Source organism: Amborella trichopoda, chromosome 1 (assembly GCF_054954075.1).
Source record: "Amborella trichopoda isolate Santa Cruz 75 chromosome 1, AtrichopodaSantaCruz75HAP2 v2.0, whole genome shotgun sequence".
NCBI classification, from domain to species: Eukaryota; Viridiplantae; Streptophyta; class Magnoliopsida; order Amborellales; family Amborellaceae; genus Amborella; species Amborella trichopoda.
The window spans coordinates 51,987,465-52,008,637 of record NC_142336.1 but is presented as its reverse complement, the minus strand read 5'-3'; the positions used below and the strand labels follow the sequence as shown (position 1 = coordinate 52,008,637).

The window sequence follows — 21,173 nt, the reverse complement described above, 5'->3', positions numbered from 1 at the left end:
GGGGAGGGCTGGTAAATCTTTTACGCGCCTAACTAGTAGCGTTTAAAAAAACCATTTTCTCTTTCCTTGTCTACTACGTACATCCCCTTCTCCCCTCTCTTGTGTGTATATCCTCTTCTCCCTCTCAAGCTCATCTTTTTCATCTTAACTTGGTACGCCTATCACTTTCCTCTTTGTCAAGCTCCCTTTTTCATATTCAAGGCCATTTCTAAATCATACTATCAATTTCTCTCATCCTATCATTTTGCTCAAATCTACTCTCTCTCCTCTTATTTGTTTCCTCGACCTTTCTCTCTTATAATTTTGCCCGAATCCACTCTCTCCCCTTCCTTGCTTCCTCAACCTCTCCCTCCCATCATTTTGCTCGAATCTATTATCTCTCCTCTTCCTTGCTTCCTCAACTTTTTTCTCTATTCATTAGGCACTGTACTGCGTTCATGGAAACCAAATGTTATATGTTTGCCCTTCCAATCCTCTAGCCTGTCTTCGACCCTCTCTTCCATGTACTCTCTCGTCAAGCAAGCCGTGCAGGTAAATTATAATGATTACTATTTTTTTTTTTAATTTTTTTTTTTATTGAGATTAAGTTTAGATCGAGAAAAAAAGAACTGATAAACTATATTTTATTTAAATTATAATGATTACTCAAAAAAAAATGATTTTTTGGGATTAGGGTTTCGATACATATAAAGAAGTGATAAATTAGTTGCACATTTTTCCCTCTTCCAATATCTCAATCTAATTTTTAAATTACTTTACCATTTCACAAAAACTTTTTTTACAATACATCACCATTTACTATCTAAACCTCAAATTAACTAATATTTAAAGGTTGTGACTAAAATAGTTCACTCAATGTTTATGACCAATATTAATTCACACTACTGAGTTAATATTATTTGAAGCATGACAAGCATGGTATAGTCATGCTATCTATACACATGAATTTCGATATTAAATAGGAATGACTACAAAGATACCATTTATCTTTTGTGAATGAAGGTCACAATCATTCTCAAATATTAGATGTCAAATACTTTGCTATTTCACAATAATTTTTTTTAGAATATATCACCATTTACTATTTAAACTACAAATTAACTGATATTTAAAGGTTGTGACTAAAATAGTTCACTCAATATTTATGACCAATATTAATTCACACTGTTGAGTTATTATTCTTTGAGGCATGACAAGCATGGTATAATCATGCTATCTATACATATGCATTTCAATATTAAATAGGAATGACTACAAATATACCATTTATCTTTTGTGAATGGAGGTCACAATCATTCTTATATATTAGATGTAAAATTGAATGGCTCGAGGTGAGTCATAGATATCAAATTGGATGGCTTAAAGTGAGTCATGCAGTGAATTTTTTTAAAATTTTTTTGTATTTGTTCGATGATATTAGTACAACCATCCATTTTAAAATTTAAAGGACAATAATGCTTGTGCGTACAAAAGATAAATGGTCTCTTGGTAGACAATTGGATATTAAATCGCCATGTATATTAAAAGGAGCAAATTTAAAGTGAAATGTAAACAATTTCATATTAAGCGGTGTCATCCATTTTGAAATTTAAAAGACAATAATGATTGTGCGTACAAAAGATAAGTGGTCTCATTGTAGACAATTCCATATTAAACCGCCATGTCTAGTAAGAGTAATGTAAGAGCAAATTTAAAGTGAAATGTAGACAATTTCATATGAAGTGGTGTCATCTATTTTGAAATTTAAAGGACAATAATGATTATGCATACAAAAGATAAATGATCTCATGGTAGATAATTTCATATTAAATCACCATGTCTAGTAAGAGCAATGTAAGAGCAAATTTAAAGTGAAATGTAGCCAATTTCATATTAAGCGGTGTGAGCAATGTATGTCCTAGGTTGCATCTAAATACTACCCAAACAGTAGCAATCCATTTGCATGTAATGTATTATACTAGTAATATATTTCATAAACAATATATTTTCAGGTATCCAAACCACTCCTAAATGTATTTTAGTTTTTATATTAATGAAAATGGATGCGGGACTGATTTTCCCTACTAATTTATCATCATAATAATAATAATAATAATTGCCCAAAAGGGACTCTATCCTATCTACATCAAGAAATGGAATCCTTACCTATCTTTGGTAACCTAGCATAAAGAAATGGGATCCTTATATATCGATGAATAAATAATAATAAGAAACAAATATTTAATATGGCACGTGAAATTGTTGTATTTGCAATAATCTCGTGCAGTGTGGATTGTACCGGATGGTGGGGAAAAGGGAATATCATCTGTCTATTAAATTATAGGGAAATTTACAACAAAACTCCCGTTTTATGTCGAAACTCAAGTGTTACTTTTTGAGAGAGTAAAGTACATTTTATTTTATTTTAAAGGAAAAAGTTTATATAAGAATACTATCTTATAATGTAGAACAATGGATGCTCCTAAAAAATCCATCCAAAAAAGTAGTTTTAATGTTGAAAAACTCTTTAATTGATCATCTCGACATCGAGATGTATGACTATGAAAAATAAAAAGATTTTAAGTCTCATAAATAATACATTTTACAACATATTATCTACACCGTCAATTTTCAAGATTTTTCATATGTTTATAGATCTACTTGATTTTAACCATTTTTAAAATTTAAAATTTTATAATTAGATATAAAAATAGATTTTGAGATAATCCTAAAAACATTTTATATCAAAATTATATACCATGAAAAAATTTGAAGGTGCACCTTACCTCTACAGCCACAGATGCATCCGTTCCCTATTTTAAATATATCAAATTAAGCTCAAAATGTGATGTCTCCATTCTTCTCACTATCACACACATACAATTTTTTTTAAAAAAATAACTTAAAATAAATAAAATAACCAAATACCCTTGAATGTTATAGGGGTATATTGGTTATTGATTATTTTTAAACGTTTTCTAAATATTTTTATAGGTATGAGTTGGTGAGAAATGTAAACGTATCAAATTTGAACTTACCCTCATGTATAAAAATAAATACAAATGTTATCAAAAGTATGACCCTAGTGTAAAATATAAAATATAAAATATATGAGTGTAAAATATGAAATACATTATACTATTGTTAATTATTGAACATAAAACATAATTTTTCTGTAAATTTCCAAAATTATAACCATACAACGTGATTTTGTTAGATGAAGCAACCGCACTTTTTTTTCTCAAGATGAATTTACAATGATGAGTCTATATAGGAAAAGGTGCTGTCACTTGATGGTAAAAAGTAAAGTTTATATAGTAAAAAATGCTAATTCGTATCTTGATTGGTAGGCGGGCCCTCGACGTCCATGGGACTCAGTTGATCACCTGATTATCATTGATTTTGCTTTTTGATATTGTTTATGATTCTTTGTTTTCTGACTCTAGAGAATCGGTTAATGTGTGTAAGTAAATACTGAATTTCAATGTATTTGAGAGCCTTCAGGGCTGATTGAATAGATGTACAAGAGCTTCAATTTATAAGATTAGAACTGATTGAAGATATATATAAGAGCTTCAATTTATAAGATTAGAAAGCTTCAATTTATAGCGTTAGAAAACTGTATACTACTAAAGAAGGTAACATATGCAATCAATTATCTTTCTAATATGGGCATACATAAAAAAAAAAAAAAATTTGTACAAAAAAAATAAATACAGGTTTTTATATCTTCACAATTTGAATATCTTTTTCCATTCACTTCTCTTTCATTTATTATGTCTAGATACACTACTTATTCTTAATAAAGAAAGGGATGATCTTTTTTTTGTACCGTCCCTTTTCTTCTTAAAGTTATTTCTATTTCTACATTTGTTTGTTTATTTGTATCCTCCATTTGGGGCGATCGAATCAATTGCCCAATATAGGTTTTAGACATTGATTTTATTGTAAGCCATTTCATTCATCATTTTAAGAGGACATAGTTAGCACAAGGCCTATGCTCGTTAAAAGTAAAGTTGGTCCTCAAGAAAGCAGTTCCAATGCAAAACACTCTTTATTCAGACATGGATTTTTCACGTTTATTATGAATGTGCATTTCAAAAAATATACACATATATGCCATTTTGATGGCTTAAATTCAAGTATGTTTTCCTATCGGCAACCTCGAGGTTGATCAATTTAAAGTTTTCCCAACACTTAATACTGCCTTGTCACAGCATTTTCAAGGCGGCATGACTTTTTTTTATAGGAGAAGTATACAATAATATTATTTATACTTGGTACATGGTTGATCTTAACCCTTAGATATGAAATTTAAATGGTTGCATTTATTTTTCAGACTCATAATTTAAAATTTTAAAATATTTATTGGAAATTTGTCTAATAGATTCCGCATTCAATATTTACAGGTAATTGTGACCTCATTTTACCAAAAAATAGACGGTCTGGCAGTATAAATTCCCTGTTTCTCGCTTTTTCCAAACGAAATATTCATAGAAAGCTATTTTTGCATTTCCATATTTATGAGGACCGTTTATCCATCAAACGACGAAGAACAAGTTATGTAAATTATCGAACAAATGGGCAGTTTGGGAACATCCAAAATTTGGGGATATTTCGGTAATTTAACAGCGATCAGGACACGGGGATTCCTTATTCCGACGCGTGAAGCGCTCGATTCCGTACTTAAGGACTCACAAAAGAATAAAGAAATTAAAAAAATCATTTTTTATTATTAAGATTTTAAGTTTTAACTGTTTTGAGTTTTGGTAAATTTTAAAAAAACCCCAAAATACACCAACTTACTCCATCCAAAACTTTTATCTCACTTTCTTTTTTTTTTTTTTCAAAAGTATATTGTTAATGCAAATACCCCCAACCAAAATCGTTTTTTTTATTTTGGACAAAAATGCTCTTCTTAGTACAAGATAGTTTTTTTTACGAAAATGCGTTCCAACAATACATGCCTGGAGCCACAACGTTTCGACAGTTGCATATGGCTATCTAACAGTAGCAGAAGGCACTCTGGCAGTATACGTTATGGAGACAATGCGCTCCGACAGTATTAAAGAGCGCTCCTGCTATACATGCTTTGGAGCCACAATGCTTTGGCAGTTGCATAGGACACTCCGACACTCGAGAGACATCCCTCCGACACTCGAGACACATGCGCTTCGGCAGTGCATGTTCTGGAGATAACAACACTCTGGTAGTGCTTGTCGGAGACACATGCGCTTCGGCAGTGCATGTTCTGGAGATAACAACACTCTGGTAGTGCTTGTTCTAGAGACGGGGCGCTCTGGCACTTGAATAACGCGCTTCGGTGGTACTTGTCTTGGAGTTACAGCGCACCAGCAGTATTCGAAGGCGCTCCGATAATATATGTTCTAGATAGTGCGCTCCAACCATTGCATAGTGCGCTTTAGCAATGTGCTATTTGGGTCCGATAATAAGTACCAATTGATTTTTTCTTTTTGTACGAAAATAACATTTTAGTAAAAAAAAAGGGAACTTTTTTTTGTTAGGGGTATTTACATAGAAAGTATACTTTTTGGAAGAAAGAGTGAGAAAAAGGGTTTTGGACGGGGTAAGTTTGCGTACTCGTAATTGGCCCATGAGTTTTTTAATCCGTAATTTAGCTTTACATTGTGGGTTCAGCACAAGCGGAAGTGACGGTGGGTCTTCTTTTTTGAATTCCTGAGCCATGGCCGACGACAAGCCCTCTCTCACTCGCTGGACCTTTCAGGTACTTCCTTTTTCTTTCTATTTTTCACCATTTCTTCTTCTCTTTTGCAGCAATTCACTGGTTTTTATTTGATGCATTTTTCCCCTGGTTTCTATCCATTTTGTAGAATATGAGATTACCTTTTTTTTTTCTTTTTGTTCTGATGAAGCTTGTAGAGCTTTATTTTGTAGTGAGAACTTAGATCTTGATTATTGTTTAATGAGATTTCCCTTTGTTTTTTTTTTGGTAAATAATTTCCCTTTGTTTTACTTGTTGAACTTAGAACTTCTATATTATGTGTTCTCCTTTGCAGTTTCTCTGTTCATTGTATTATCATTTTCTGGAGCTTAATAGTTTTGCAGTTTTGTTTAACTGGTCTGAAACTTTTGTATACATGCATTTTTTATGTTGATCGATTATTATTTGTTTACGCCATTCTATGTTGTATGGATTATCGGAAAATGTGAGTCTTAATCCCTGTTGGTTACTAAGAAGGCCTCTCTCTCTGTCTCTTTTGCTTGATATTCTTATATTGTTTTCTATAGGGTTGGGCTATGTAAAACCCTTTAGGCCATTTTTCTGTTGTCTCAATCGGACTTTTGTAAGGCTTCAATGCTTCAATCTCCATTGCAAAATTTTGTGTGTTATATCGAAATTGTAAGGTGTACGTGTGGTATTTCCTGTCATTTTGCCATTCACTTGTTAATTTAGTTATGCTAGTTTGATCATTTCCCTCTTATTCAGAGCTTAAGTATCTTGCTCTCTTATCCTTACTCTTCAAGTTAACACTGACTTAGTTTTGTTTTCTATGAATAACTTTATTTGTTGCTTTCATGTGTTACTTTGATTAGCCACATTTTTTTTTTCCTTTTTATTTTATGTTTGGAGTGTGTTCAAATTGTTTTTATGAGGATCTGCATCTTTTGGTCGAAGGAATCATGCAATATGATCCATATGGTATTTTTGATCATGAGGTCATCCCCAGGGGTGGCAATGGACCCAGACCCGACCTAGGACCCAGGACTCTGGACCCGAGGGGTAGACCCCATCTGGGTCCGGGTATGGGTCAAAAAATTAGACACGGCGTGTCGGGTCTGGGTCTACATCTTGGACCCCAAACACTATTCCGGTCCGGGTCTAAGTATATTTTTGGGTCCCAATATATGAAATATATTTGGATATGGTTAATCTGGGTCCCACACTATATTTTAGGGTGTGGGGGACCCGACTCGACCCATTGTCAACCCTGGTCATCCCTGCCCATCGATGGGTTCGATCGAAATGGAGGCGAGTGGGTCGCTCCGAACAATTGAGTTAACAAATTTTACACCCTGCTTTCTCCCCATCACCATCTAACCGATTGATTAAAAGGTGGTAAGCTAGATGGTTCTGGTTGTTACTTTGACAATGGGGATATGATATATTTTTCCTTGTTTGAAATGGAATCAGTTTATATGCTTCCATTATATCTATCTGCTTTCTATAACTTTTAGTGAGTTTTGCAGTTGAGGTTTAAGCACTCCAGTGAAGTTGTGATTGGAACCTAAAGTTTCTTCTTTTTTACTTTTTGTCTCTGTTGTCATATCTTATCAAACTTTTTTCTTGTTTTAGGACTTCAAGTTGTTTTATGATGTAAAATTTGGTCGTAAAAAGGAGCCGGAGCAGCAAAAGCAAGCAGATATCAGAGAAGTCAGTAATGGGCAGCACTCGACTGGAGTAATTCAAGATAATGGTAACACAAAAAGCTCATCAGATATGGCTGTTTATGAGCAGCACAGGAATAAGGTAGAAATCAACTTAAATGTAAAAGATGTGTATCCTGTAGAGCTTTTCCTCTTTGAATATGTTGTTTCAAAAGTTGGAACCATCTGAAGTTCTTGGTCAAACACCTTCCAAGATTGGGACAATAACATATTACTGAAACAGTCAATGTTTTGAATGTTATTTTATATAAGAATGTTGCAGGTTTTATGGCTGTTTATGCTACAGCGAAATTCTGTATTTTCTGCAAATTTCACTTTCTTTTATGAAGCAATTGTAACTGTTCTTGAATTTTCAATTGCGGGTTCAGGAGATGAATAATGCTCGAAAGCATATTAATGGGGCTCTTCCAGATGAATCAGTAGAAAGGATGTAAGATCCTTTTGGTGCAGATCTTGGTGTATTTTCATTAATATACTTTGTCATTTGTTTTATATATATATATATAGGAAACAGTTGGGATTAGCCCACTAGCTCATATGAACATATGAGCCCAACGGCCCAGATTGAATCTAGGCTGATCTGATGATCACGGATGTCGGGTAGTGCTTGAATTTTTTATTTTTTTTTACAAATCCAAATCACTAGAAATTTTAGGTGCTTGTTCTTCTCATCAAGGCGCACCTAATAAAAATATAAAAAAATTATTCGCAAAAAACAAAATGATCAAAATACCCCCCGAATCTTTTTGGAGGTATTTTGGTCAATTTATATTATGTAAAATATTTGTTTGATATTTTTTAAAGATTCACCTATTTTTGATGAATACACGCCTAAAATTTCAAGTGATTTAGATTTGTAGAAAAAAAAAAAAATTCAAATACTACCGGACATCTTTGATCGTCAGATCGATCCAGATTCAAACTGGGCCGTTGCGCTCATTTGTTCATATGAGCTAGTGGGCTAATATCAGCTTTTTCCATATATATATATATATATATATATATATATATATATATATATATATATATATATATATATATATATATATATATATATATATATATATATATATATAAGAGTCATTGTTGTACGCCCATACGCGAATGGCACAGATTGAATTTGGGCCATTCTGGGGTCGATCTGATGCTCACGGATGTCCAAATCACTTGAAATTTTAAGTGTGCGTTCATCAAAAATAGGTGAATCTTTAAAAAATATCAAAAAAATATTTTACATGATATAAATTGACCAAAATACCCTCGAACAGATTCGGGGGGTATTTTGGTCATTTTGTTTTTTACGAATAATTTTTTTATATTTTTATTAAATTTTAATTTTTTTCTATAAATCCAAATCATTTGAAATTTTAGGTGTGCATTCTTCTCATCAAGGCACACCTAATAAAAATATAAAAAAAATAATTCAAGAAAAAAACATTGACCAAAATACCCTCCGAAACTTTTTGGAAGTATTTTGGTCAATTTATTTCATGTAATTTTTTTTGATATTTTTTGTAGATTCGCCTATTTTTGAAGAACACATGCCTAAAGTTTCAAGTGATTTGGATTTGTAGAAAAAGAGTTAAAATTCAAACACTATCAAACATCTGTGATCGTCAGATCGGCCCAGATTCAATCTGAGCCATGGGCGTTTATTGTAGCAGTACGCACTTGGGCGCACAACATCTTTTCTCTCTCTCTCTCTCTCTCTCTATATATATATATATATATATATATATATATATATATGTATTTGTGTTTGTAATTGATTGGTCTTAGATCACATACTATGATAAATTAGATGTTTGTATTAATGGTAAACTATAGCATGTCATCGTCTGTGAAACTTGCTCACCTGGTAGTTAACATTTTGTGGTTTTACTTAATGCAGGCAAATACCTTTGCTTCCTGCTTTCGAATCTGTTGAAACACGGGCCTTGGCAGAGAGTTTAAGTAGGTAAGTCCAAAAACATTTGGAGTAAACTCATACATATCGAGCCCTTGTAACTGTCTTAATGCAAACACCTGGTCAGAGGGCGCTTATTTACTCTCATGAGTCATAGTTCCCATATTTTATTATTGAACTGTTCTCTCATGTTTTATTATACAGGGATATTATTCGTGGGAGCCCAGATGTAAAATGGGAAAGCATCAAGGGTTTAGAGAAATGCAAACGCCTTCTAAAAGAAGCAGTTGTGATGCCAATTAAGTATCCAAAGTATGCGAGTATGTTGATTATGTTGATGTTTTCTTAGGTGTGCCTTAGTATTGATCATTCTCGCCCCAAATGTACTTCAGCATATTGGGTGTTTTCATTCTCCTAGAGAAGTTGGCACGCCAAAGATAATATGTAGAGGTTATAGGGCTTTATTTATATTTTTCATATTTTCATATTGTTGATGTGTAAGTAGACCAGTCGGACTTTTTCGTTGGATTTTGTATTTGTAACTACTACATGGTGTTGTATTTGTTCTTTAGGTACTTCACCGGTCTTTTATCACCTTGGAAAGGGATTCTGCTTTTTGGGCCTCCAGGAACCGGAAAGGTGTGCATTATTTGTTGTAATTCAATGAATCAACTTTTATTATTTTCAATATATGAAGTGTGAGACATGACATTCATAGTCTTGTTCCATATATTTGTAATTTTTTATGTAATATAATAACTTCTTTATATGTCCTTGGCCTTAGCAGTTTTATGCTTCACTCATAGTGCGTAATTTGTATAACTCCTGTTGTTGTACACAATTTATCGAGTCAGGAACACAACTTCGTCCTACTCTTTTGAATTTCTCACCTTTGATTCAACCTCCTTATGTTTCACCCCACTGATAAATTTCAATTCTTTGGAGGTTTCTCTGTCAGAGGGTGATGTATGCGCAGTATGCCTTAGATGCAACTTTTGAGCTTCTTAGTGTTTCCTCTTTTGGATCCATGTAGAGGGACATTCTAGAATAGGCAACTTGCGTTCATTATTAGGAGATTGAACTAGAGAGGTCCCTTCCATAGTTCTTGGGATCTGGAGCAGGATCGGAAGCGTCGGATCATGGATGGTTAGAAGACACCTATGGTTTGGAGCGCTATCCGTACAATGCATATGTTAGGGATCGAGATCCCCAAATATTAGGGATCGAGATTCCAAACATTTTGGGGATCTCGATCCCAACCTTTTGGGGTTCATGCTTCCAATCTTAAAGAGTATATATAGTTTAGGATTATACATACTTTTTAAAGTAGGGATCTCTTTATTTATAACCAGCTAGCGATGCAATTATACTAAAAAGTATAGCTGCATCGCAGGCTTATAAATAAAAAAGTCATCAATTTGTCGTTATGTTGGTCTTTAAGGTGGGGATAGAGATCCTAAGTATAGAAGTACTGCATTACTGGTAATAAGGTTTGTGTTGTATCCCTTCTTTGTCCTTAAAAATGCAAAAATGATGGAGGCTCCCAATGGCATTCCCTGCTTTAATGTAACTGGTCACTTTGGTAATCCGTTAGTTCAAATTATACAGCCCCTGAATAGGTAGGTTACTCCATAACCAATAGGATATCAAATTTCTCAATGGAGCTTGGTATAGGCCCTTATCATCAAGAAACAGCTGATTTTTTAATCAAGGGAACTTTTAATTTGTATGAGAAATTCAGGTTTTAGATGCGACTAGGCGAACCAGTTTCGAGCAAATTCTAAATTCTATTAATAAAGGAGACCTGAAGAATCCTCCATTGATCAAATACATGTCTATTGCCAGCCTTTTGAAACGATATCTAGTTTCAACTTTCCTATCCTTAAAGAAGATAACACTATCAGGCGAACAAGGAATCACCAGATATTCGGGTTCATATACATCTTTGCTCTGGATTGAGCATAGTAACTACTTGGAGGATTATTTTACATCATGCCGTACTGTTGTCAGTCCAGTGTGTTCAATTAGTTTCCTTGTCAGTAACTATTTTCTGAGACTAACCTTTTCTTTTTGACTTTTATTAACTCCACACATGCTTCCACTTGCTGTTGTACTCTATTTATTTGTGACATAAGCATTCTCCTTGTTTTTTTTTTTTTTGGGGACCTTCCTATCCATGGCAAATGGAATCAATATGGTTTAGATCTGCACCATATGATGTGCTTTATCTTCTCAGGAAATTGAAATGTTTGCCCACCTGGCTGATGGTTTTGCATTCATGTTTGCTCTGTGTCTTTAATGTAGACTAAGATATTTAATGGAGGTCAATGATTTTGTCTGGATTAATACTGTATTAAATGATTGCTGGGTGGCATCATGAGATTTAATTCGGTTTTGTTTTTCTAGTTACCCATTCGTAAAGCCCCTGATTCCTATTTATGTATGGTATTTGAGGCGTAATTCAATCTTCCAAGTGGCCAAATCTTTGTTATTGCAGACTATGCTTGCAAAAGCTGTTGCAACAGAATGCAAGACTACTTTTTTCAACATCTCTGCTTCATCTGTTGTCAGTAAATGGCGTGGTATGATTTCTTTATTATTTGTTATAAAGGTGGTGCCAAATATTTCATATGGTTAACATTCTGAATGTCAGTTCTCTATGATGTTGTTGGTGACCTCAAGAACTTCATTTATGGCGTGAATGTGCAAGTGCGCCTCTTAGCTCTAAAAATGACAAGCAGTTGAGACGAATCGTGCGCTACCTTTTGCCTTTCCATGTGCTTGCATATGTATTTTATATTTAAAATCAATTGGAGTTGTTTTGCATGAATGAAGCTAGTCAGTACATTTACAAAGTGAAGAAAATCCGTATAGTTTTTAAACAGAACTTTGACATGGACATGAAGCAAACTCCTTTAGGGCCTGTTTGGGTGCATGGATTTTAAGGCATGGATTCTTAATATCTTGGATATTGACAAAATCCAACATTTGGATTGTTTAATGACTAGGATACTTAAAATCAAGAAAATCAATATCATGGAAATAAGACCTACTTTTCCATGATTTCATTCCCTGTTTTTTTGCATTTCCAAGGCCAATGGATTTCACTCATTGGCTCCCTCGACCCGAAACATAGGGAGCATTTGATAGGTATGAAAATTTTAGAGAGAGAAAGGATCTAAATTTTTTAAAGAGAGAAACTATCTTAAAATTTTTAGAGAGAAAAACTATCTCAAATTTTAACTTTTAGAGAGAGAAAGTATGTTAAAATTTTAGAAAGAAAGTATGTTAAAATTTTAGAGAGAGAAAATACCAATTTTTTTAGAGAGATAAACTATCTCAAAATTTTAGAGAGAGAAACTATCTCAAATTTTAACTTTAGAGAGAAAGTATGTTAAATTTGTAGAGAGAGAAAGTATGTTAAAATTTTAGAGAGGGAAAGTACGAAATTGTTTTAGAGAGAAATTATCTCAAAATTTTAGAGAGAGAAATTATCTCAAAGTTTTAGTTTTAGAGAGAAAATATCATATTTTAGAGAGAGAAAGTACATACAAATTTTTAGAGAGAGAAACTATCTCAATTTTTTAGAGAAACTATTTCAAATTTTTTAGAGAGAAACAATCTCATTTTAATTTTTAGAGAGAGAAACTATATCAAATTTTAGAGAGAATACCTAAAAAGTTTTAGAAATAGAAACTATCTCAAATTTTTTTAGAGAAAAACTATATCAAATCATAAGTTTTAGATAGAGAAAGTATTTTTAAAATTGTGGAGAGAGAAAGTATTTCTAAACTTTTAGAGAGAAACTATTATAAATTTTAGAAAGAGAAACGGCCAAATTTTTTTTAGAGAGCGAAATATCTCATTTTTTAGAGAGAGAAACTATCTCGAATTTTGAGTTATAGAGAGAAACTATCTCGAATTTTAAATTTTAAAAAGAGAAAATATATTTAAATTTTAGAAATAGAAATTATATCAAATTTAGAGAGAGAAACTACCTTAAAAATTTTTAAAGATAGAACCTATCTCAAAATTTTTGGAGAGAGCAACTATTGCAAAATTTATGTTTTAGAGTGAGAAAGTATATTAAAATTTTAGAGATAAACTATATCAAATTTTAAATAGAGAAAGTACATGAATTTTGTAGAGAGAGAAACTATCTAAAAAAATTTAGAGGGAGCAACTATTTCAAAATTTAAGTTTTAGAGAGAGAAAGTATCTCAAATTTTAAACTTTAGAGAGAAAGATTATCAAAGTTTAGAGAGACACTATATCAAATTTTAAAGAGAAACTATTTCAAAATTTTAGAGAGAGAAACTATCTCAAACTTGAAGTTTTAGAGAGAGAAAGCATCTTAAAATTTAAGAGAGTAACTATATCAAATTTAGAGAGAGAAAGACAAATTGTTTTAGAAAAAGAAACTATCACAATTTTTAGAGAGAAATTCTATCAAATTTTAGCTTTCAGAAAGAGAAAGTATCTTAAACTCTGAGAGAGAAACTATATCATATTTTAGAGAGAGAAACTACTTAAAAATGTTTAGAGGGGGAAACTATATCAAAATTATTAAAGAGGGGAATTATCTCAAGTTTTAAGTTTTAGAGATAGAGTATCTTAAAATTTTAGAAAGAGAAATTATATGAAATTTTAGAGAGAGTAAAACACCTAAAAATGTTAGAGAGAAATTATCTTAAAATTTTTAGATAGACAATTTCAAATTTTAAATTTTGGATAGAAAGTATATTAAATTTTAGGGAGACAAGCCATATCAAATTTTAGAGAGAGAATCTATCTCAAAATTTTTATAGATACACCATCCCAAATTTTGAGTTCTAGAGAGAGAAAGTATATAAAAATTTTAGAGAGAGAAATTGTATCAAGTTTTGCTACCAAACAATGGACATGGAAGTGATTGCAAGGAATCCATGAATTTTGTATAGTTTATCCAAACAAGAGATTTGAGGAATCCATGACAAAAATCCTTGATATTGAAAATCCATAGATTTCTTTGGATTTCAAATATTTAAGATTCCTAATTTCCTCCTATCCAAACGGGTCTTAAGAGAACTTTGGTTTTCAGGGAGCACAAAACCATTACTTCTCATAGAACTTTCATTTTTTCATACACTAGGAGACATTTCAAAGGATTCTTGCATTTCATACTGTTGCAAGGGTAGTTTTAGATAGCGTGAGGATTGAAAGTGGTTTATGACATGCTCAGTCAATAAAACTTGCTTCCAAATCTGGAGTGGACTCATTATTGAGCTGGTTGACCCTTTTGTACCTGGTTTATGTTCAAGCAATTCTATGTGGTCACAGTGAATTAGTTAGAAGCGGAGTTTTGGTTTCCCAAGACATTGCGTTGAAGAAACTACTAGCAACTTCAAAGAAAGTTTACTTTCAACCTGGGGGTACTCTGGAGACATTAAAGTACGAGAAAGAGAATGAAGTTCGCTCATTACAACACCTTGCAAACATGCCCTAATGAGCGTTTGTTGTTGATCTTGTGCTCGGATAAATAGAAATAAATAATGTATCTCCGAATGAAGCGAGACAAGAAATTTATGAAGAGGGGGTTTATCCATGAAGCTTTTCTTTGATATCCTCATTTGTTTTGTTGACTTGTATTTATGCACTGCCCTATGATTGTAGATTCAATTTTTGGAAATATATGTGCAACAATTTTTATCCTTCTAAATTAATGGAAGTTGATGATGCTTTTTGCTATTAAGATGGAAATATTGTTTTGTGAATTCTCATTGCCATTTACCTTAGTTTATTCCATTCAATTTGGGATCATCTATAAAAAGAAATTCAGTTTTTTCCCCTGGGGAATGACTAAATGAATTTTGGTTCAATTTGATATAATCTTGGTTCCTTCATAATTGCTTACAGGTGATTCAGAAAAGTTGATCAAAGTATTATTTGAGCTTGCTAGGCATCACGCACCATCAACCATATTTCTTGATGAGATCGATGCGATAATAAGTCAGCGCGGTGAAGGACGAAGTGAACATGAAGCTAGTAGGCGCTTGAAAACAGAGTTACTCATACAAGTAAGTTTAGGTTGTTTTTATCATTGTTTCTGTTTAGAACAATTTGAGTTTTGCAAATCTTTGGTAGCCAAACTGTAGGGTGTCTTGATGCAGATTCAAATCAGCTTGTCATTTCAGCCGTGGTCGATATTTAATAATCATATATATTTCCTAGTTTAACCATTTTTCTACTCCAAAGCAATCACTTCACCTTATGAGTTCTCATTTAAAACTTTGCATGCATGTCTCTTTAATGTTCTGTTTGTATGTAGTTCTTTGTTCAACAAAATTATTTCTGATGTAATAACATGGTAATATTGATTCCATGGAGAATCGCAGTGTCTGGCCTTTTATGGACCTTATGGAAAGAGAGAAATCATAGAATCTTCCAAGGTAAGATAAAAACCCTTGATTCTCTCATGAGATCCTTAGAACCTCTATTATTTGCTGGGCCAAGAACAGTAAGTTCTTTAAGCATGCCTCTTACTCGGACTTCCGCCAATGCTGGCAGACCCTCATCTCTTGCTGCCCCACTAGAGTTCCTCCTCCTCCTTTTGATGACCCCCCAATCCTGACCAAATCAAACTGAACTTGGATGGCTGCTCTTTGGGCAACCCAGGACCGTCAGGGGTCGGAGGCCTATTTAGAGATTCCGTGGGGCACATAGTGCACTCCTACTCCAAACACATTGGTGTCACGGACTTGACTGCAGCTGAGGTCATCACACTCCTTGAAGGCCTTAGAGCCTTCATCCCAGCCTGGAAACCTTCCCTCATCATAGAAGGGGACAACAGGAACGTAATTGAGTGGGCTTCAGGAGCGGCACCTAGCCCTTGGAGACTACAGTACCTTTTCGATGAGATCTCCCATCTCTGTGCAGCCTATCAAGTCTCATGGAGACACATACATTGGGAAGCCAACTCCGATGTTGACACACTAGCAAGAGCTTCCTCGCCCTCTTTTTTTCTCACCAGAGCTTGATGTTCTCTCCCAGCTCTTTTTCGTTTACTTTTGCTCTTATTTTTCCTATATTGTTCATGAGAAATATTTTTTGGTAGCCCCTTCAGAGGAACACATTTTTTGGACCTGTGAGGTTTTTGTATAGGGCCCTACTTGTCTTGGGGCCTCTTGCTCTTATTCGCTGTACTCTTTTCTCTTATACTCAACCCAAAAGTTAACATTCTCAAAAAATTTACATTCATTAGGTTCATTTATATTTCGATAACTTCAAGTGCATCGCAAGACCTATCTTAGAGATGAACTTCACATGCCCATTTGTTTCATCATGTTTTCTTATATGAGAAACATGTCTAATGATAATGGATTCATTGTATGGCCATTAATATGCCCCATTTCCTTTATAGTAATGAAATGGAGACCATGTATGCCATGGTTGGAATTTTAATGTCCTGAGATAAGTTCTCAGACTGTTTTGAAGTTAATGTCCTGATGACTGTTTTGAGATGGCAAGACAATAAATGATAGAATCTGTAATGAATATATTTGAATGAATTTAGATGTAGCTTCAATAGGTGATAGGACGAGGGAAAGTAGAGTTGGTGGGCTGGCCATGTGCCCTGTAGACCTAATACAACACCGGTTAAGAGGTGCGATTTAGTTCAAGTAGAAGGCTCTGAAAGGGCAAGGGGAAGACCCTAAAAGACAGACGGAAGTAGTGAGAAAAGATGTGGTTTCATATGGTCTTACTGAGGGTATGGCCCTTGATAGAGCAGAATGGCGGAACAAGATTCGTGTAGCGGGCCCCAAATATTTCTTAGTTCCAATTTAGGTTTCAGTCTACCAAATGACCATTCCTTGGTGGTCAGGCTTGAGTTTGCTGAGATCTCAACACTCAGCATCAGTGCTTCACCATAATTACTTCAATTATGTTTATTGCATCCCTGCTTGCACTTTGACTTTCTTCAATGCCATCTACTTGCTCAGCTTCCTTTCTTCCTCTATTACCTCTTCTGATCTCTACCATGCGCGTAGCTGCTTTCCAAGCTCTTAGATATCTTGGCTTTTGAACGAAGTTGATCATTCAGCCACTTTCAAGGAATTATATATTGTGACCATTTCCTTGGAATCAAGCTCCTTTTCTTTTCTGAAATTTGAAGGACTCCTTTGTTTAATTGCAGATGGATGGTTTGACAAAGACAGATGAGCTGGTGTTTGTTTTGGCAGCCACAAATTTGCCATGGGAGTTGGATGCTGCCATGCTCCGGCGTCTTGAAAAACGTGTATCCTTGTTTGTGCAACCATATTGATTTTATTTCTATAAGCTTAATGAGTATAACCTTCAATTGCTCAATGCTGATAGCTCTCATTCTTCCTGACAGGTATATTTCTCCTTTATTGTTTTCAAGGTTACTCTTTCATTCTTCTGTCATTTAAAAAGCACAGACACACACACACATGCACACACGGAGGCATACATAGGGGCAGAGAGTGAGAGTTGCTATGACCTTGACATTCCTTAAAGATTCTTGTTCCTCTCCCTGAACCTGAAGCAAGAAGATCGATGTTTGAGGAACTCTTGCCCTCATCACAGGGAGTGGAGCTACCTTATGAGATATTGGTGGAGAAAACAGAAGGTTATTCTGGTTCTGATATCCGTCTTGTGTGCAAGGAGGCAGCAATGCAGCCCCTTAGACGATTAGTGGCTATTCTTGAGGAGAAGGGTGATGCGCCCGAAGAAGGTAATTTTTTTCCCTTTTTTGTTATTCTCCTACTTTTTGTCATGGTTTTCTTAAACCTTCTGAATAGACAGGCCAGGTTTGAGGATATACTACCAATATGAACAGTTTAGCCTAAATAACACACAAACACTTATATTGAGGGAATACATAACATTGTACATTTAGAGTGTTATGCATGACCATTGTAATATCAATATAAAACCAAGTTTCCTGTTAACTCTTAAAAAGAGCTTGCTAATTCTGTTTTTCTTGGTATAAAGTAAGTCTGCCTATTTAGGGTGTGATGGCAATTCAGTTTTGTCAGAAAATAATTGATCTCTAAAATGGGTAGCCTTCCCCATCATCAAATAAACATAGATTTAATATTTTGCAGCTTCTTTATTTTGTAGAGTGTGAGGGGTACCCCAACCCAATAGCCCCTAACTTTAACTAATATCTCTTTATTCAAAAGCTTTACGAGCTTTACATGCAGTGGTAGATTCTTTAGGCTGTCCGCTTTTGAGTATATTGATTCAAACTTTACGTGAAATATTTGTCAGAAACTAATGAAAATCATAATTAGAAAATTTTCGATAAACTTCTTAGGACCCATATCGGAAATATCGCTAAAATAATCCATTTAGAAAGTAAGAAGAAATGTTTATTGTATTGCAGAGTTGCCAGGTGTTTGTCCAGTGAGACCAGAGGATGTAGAAACTGCTCTAAGAAACACAAGACCATCTGCTCATCTTGATGCAAACAGATACGACAAGTTCAATGCGGACTATGGAAGCCAAATTCTTCATTGACAATCCCAGCACCCCGACGGTTTTGTAAATTTTGTACCTTTGTATTTATTTTCTGTGGATTTCTCGGCCGTGGCTTGTTACTATATTGGAAGACTAAAGGTGTAATTTCTTTGGGGTCTCAACCCCATTCCATAGAGTCTTATGAACTTTCGGTTAGGATATTGATAAAGTGAAAAAAGCACAAAGAAACTATACTCAGGGCTAAGGTTTTTATTTTCTTTTTGGTGTAGCATAACCGTTAATTCCGATTTTAAGAGGCTGGATACATGCCCTGCTTTCCCATGGGTCGATAAATTCTTTTTTTTGGGAGCTGTACGAAATATGTGGCCTTGTGCGCTACTTCATTATCATCCTTACTGATAAAATTTCATTTGTGCATGGCATACTTGGTAAAGTTACAATATAAAATTTCATTTGTGCATGGCATACTTGGTAAAGTTACAATATATTTTGAACGTGGTAAGGCTACAATGTGTGCGAGAATCCATGTGCATTTGTGGCATATGACATGCGTGGAATCCAATTGGTTTTGATATTAACTGTTCAAAAAAAAGAACAAAGGATTTGATATGATATGGGGGCAATTGTGCATGACACATGATATGTAGGTCTGTCAAACGGGTTGGGTCCATCGGCGGACCCAAAGGGTCAACCTGACTCAAGTCTATTACTCTCTCCCGAAGTTGATTTGAATTATTTTGAAAAAAATACTATTACTCTCTCTATGTGTGTTCAAATAGTCGCAGGCTCACAAGTTAAATATAGTCTATAATAATTTATAGTGTAGTAATATAGTGTAAAAATTGTATACTCTGTGGATTTGTTATATAATATAGTTGTAAGTTACACAAGTTATAGGATGGATATGCTTACAATAAAGAATGAGTTTCGATGTGACATGTAGTATCCAATGTTTTAAAACCTGGATCAGTGGATGGATCGTCCACCCCATAAATAGTGTGGGGGATTATTAATTTTGACTATTGTTTTCTCTCTCTATACCTATGTTGTTTTACTTTAGGAAAATATGATGCAAATAGCAATCCAACAAACACATAATTTAAATTTATAAGTATGCAAGGCATATGAACTTGCCACACCTTTTGCATGTTGGACTCTTGATTTGGAATTATATACTATTAATATGAAAAGACTTTGGAATAACATTCTTCTATTGTGATAAATTTTTATTTTTCTTTTTGTTTGTGAAATAAAAGCCTTTCAATCATCTCTCTACATAACTTAGAGCTAATTTGTGAGGCTAAATTGAAATATCGGAAAAGTAAGGAAAATGTTTGTTTAACAAACTAGAAACATCGGTGATTAAATTGGAAGAAAAAATATGTTAAGACATTGAGGAGGCTAAAAATGTCTATAAATTTTATGTGTTTTTTTATTAGCATAGTTTTTTTTTTTGTGTTTATTACTTGTTATTTCGATTATATTTTATTTTTGTTATTGAATGTATTATTTTTTATTTTGATCATGTTGCATTATTTGTCTTCTTCCTTATCATTGAATCTATTATTTTTTAATTTGATTATATTGTATTATTTATCTCCTTCGTTACTCAATTATGCAAAACCACCCTGTGACCTCGCTACAAATCCCAAGTTCAAGACTATACAATTACCCTCCCACGAAGGTCCACGGTAAGATGGTCTAGCTTTCAAAAAATTCCCCTCTCCATAGTTGATCATTATACAGTTGACAACCGCTTGAGAGTTGACCAGAGATTCTGTAAACCATTTACATCATAGTTGATCATTGCACAGTTGCCAACCTCTTGAGACTTGATCAGAGATTTCTGTAAACCAGATACATTGCACAGTTGCCAACCAGAGATTCTATAAACCAAGACTTGAACAGAGATTCTATAAACCAGTTACCTCCTGAGACCAGAGATTCTGTAAAGCAGTTACAAATAAACCAATTACAAAGACATTCTGTAAACCAATTACAAATCCCAAATTTTTTGATTTTTCTATTACCCATCCTTATATAGGAATCAAGAACCTCAAAAAATGTGCAACACACTCCCGAGATGGAAAATGGTCTCACATTCAAAAAAAATCTTTTGGAAATTGGTCTCACATTAAAAAAAAATCTATTGATGAGATCCTCAGACCCAAACGATTTACACCGTTAATAATATAGAAAGGTATATTAGATTAAAGTAGTACTACCAATTTACCAAACTTCATGTGTGGCATGGCGATGAAACAATGCATACAAGGCTAAATTTCATGGCGATGCAGCAATGCATGCAAGGCTAAATTTTGGATTCAATATGGATTCATGAGGACTTTATTTGGAACTACATGTGGATCTAGAACTT

The 21,173-nt window shown here is 33.9% G+C and overlaps 1 protein-coding gene across 9 annotated transcripts; it reads left to right on the top strand.

Moving 5' to 3' along the window:
• The first annotated feature begins 5,454 nt into the window (after positions 1-5,454).
• CCP1 (P-loop containing nucleoside triphosphate hydrolases superfamily protein) lies at positions 5,455-19,129 on the top strand. 9 transcript variants are annotated; one of them, XM_006844958.4, is made up of 11 exons: positions 5,529-5,725; positions 7,316-7,489; positions 7,776-7,837; positions 9,299-9,364; positions 9,518-9,625; positions 9,886-9,952; positions 11,811-11,895; positions 15,209-15,369; positions 17,487-17,588; positions 17,831-18,047; positions 18,702-19,129. In XM_006844958.4, exons 1-11 carry the CDS (start codon positions 5,684-5,686, stop codon positions 18,833-18,835), a joined length of 1,218 nt encoding a protein of 405 aa, XP_006845021.1. In that variant the 5' UTR covers positions 5,529-5,683; the 3' UTR covers positions 18,836-19,129. The 9 variants fall into 9 exon arrangements, 6 of the variants coding, with proteins under 6 accessions (XP_006845021.1, XP_088728811.1, XP_088728809.1 ...); XR_016059797.1 differs by having other exon boundaries at positions 5,537-5,725; positions 9,518-9,633; XR_016059798.1 differs by lacking the exon at positions 11,811-11,895 and having other exon boundaries at positions 5,455-5,725.
• Positions 19,130-21,173: the final 2,044 nt, after the last annotated feature.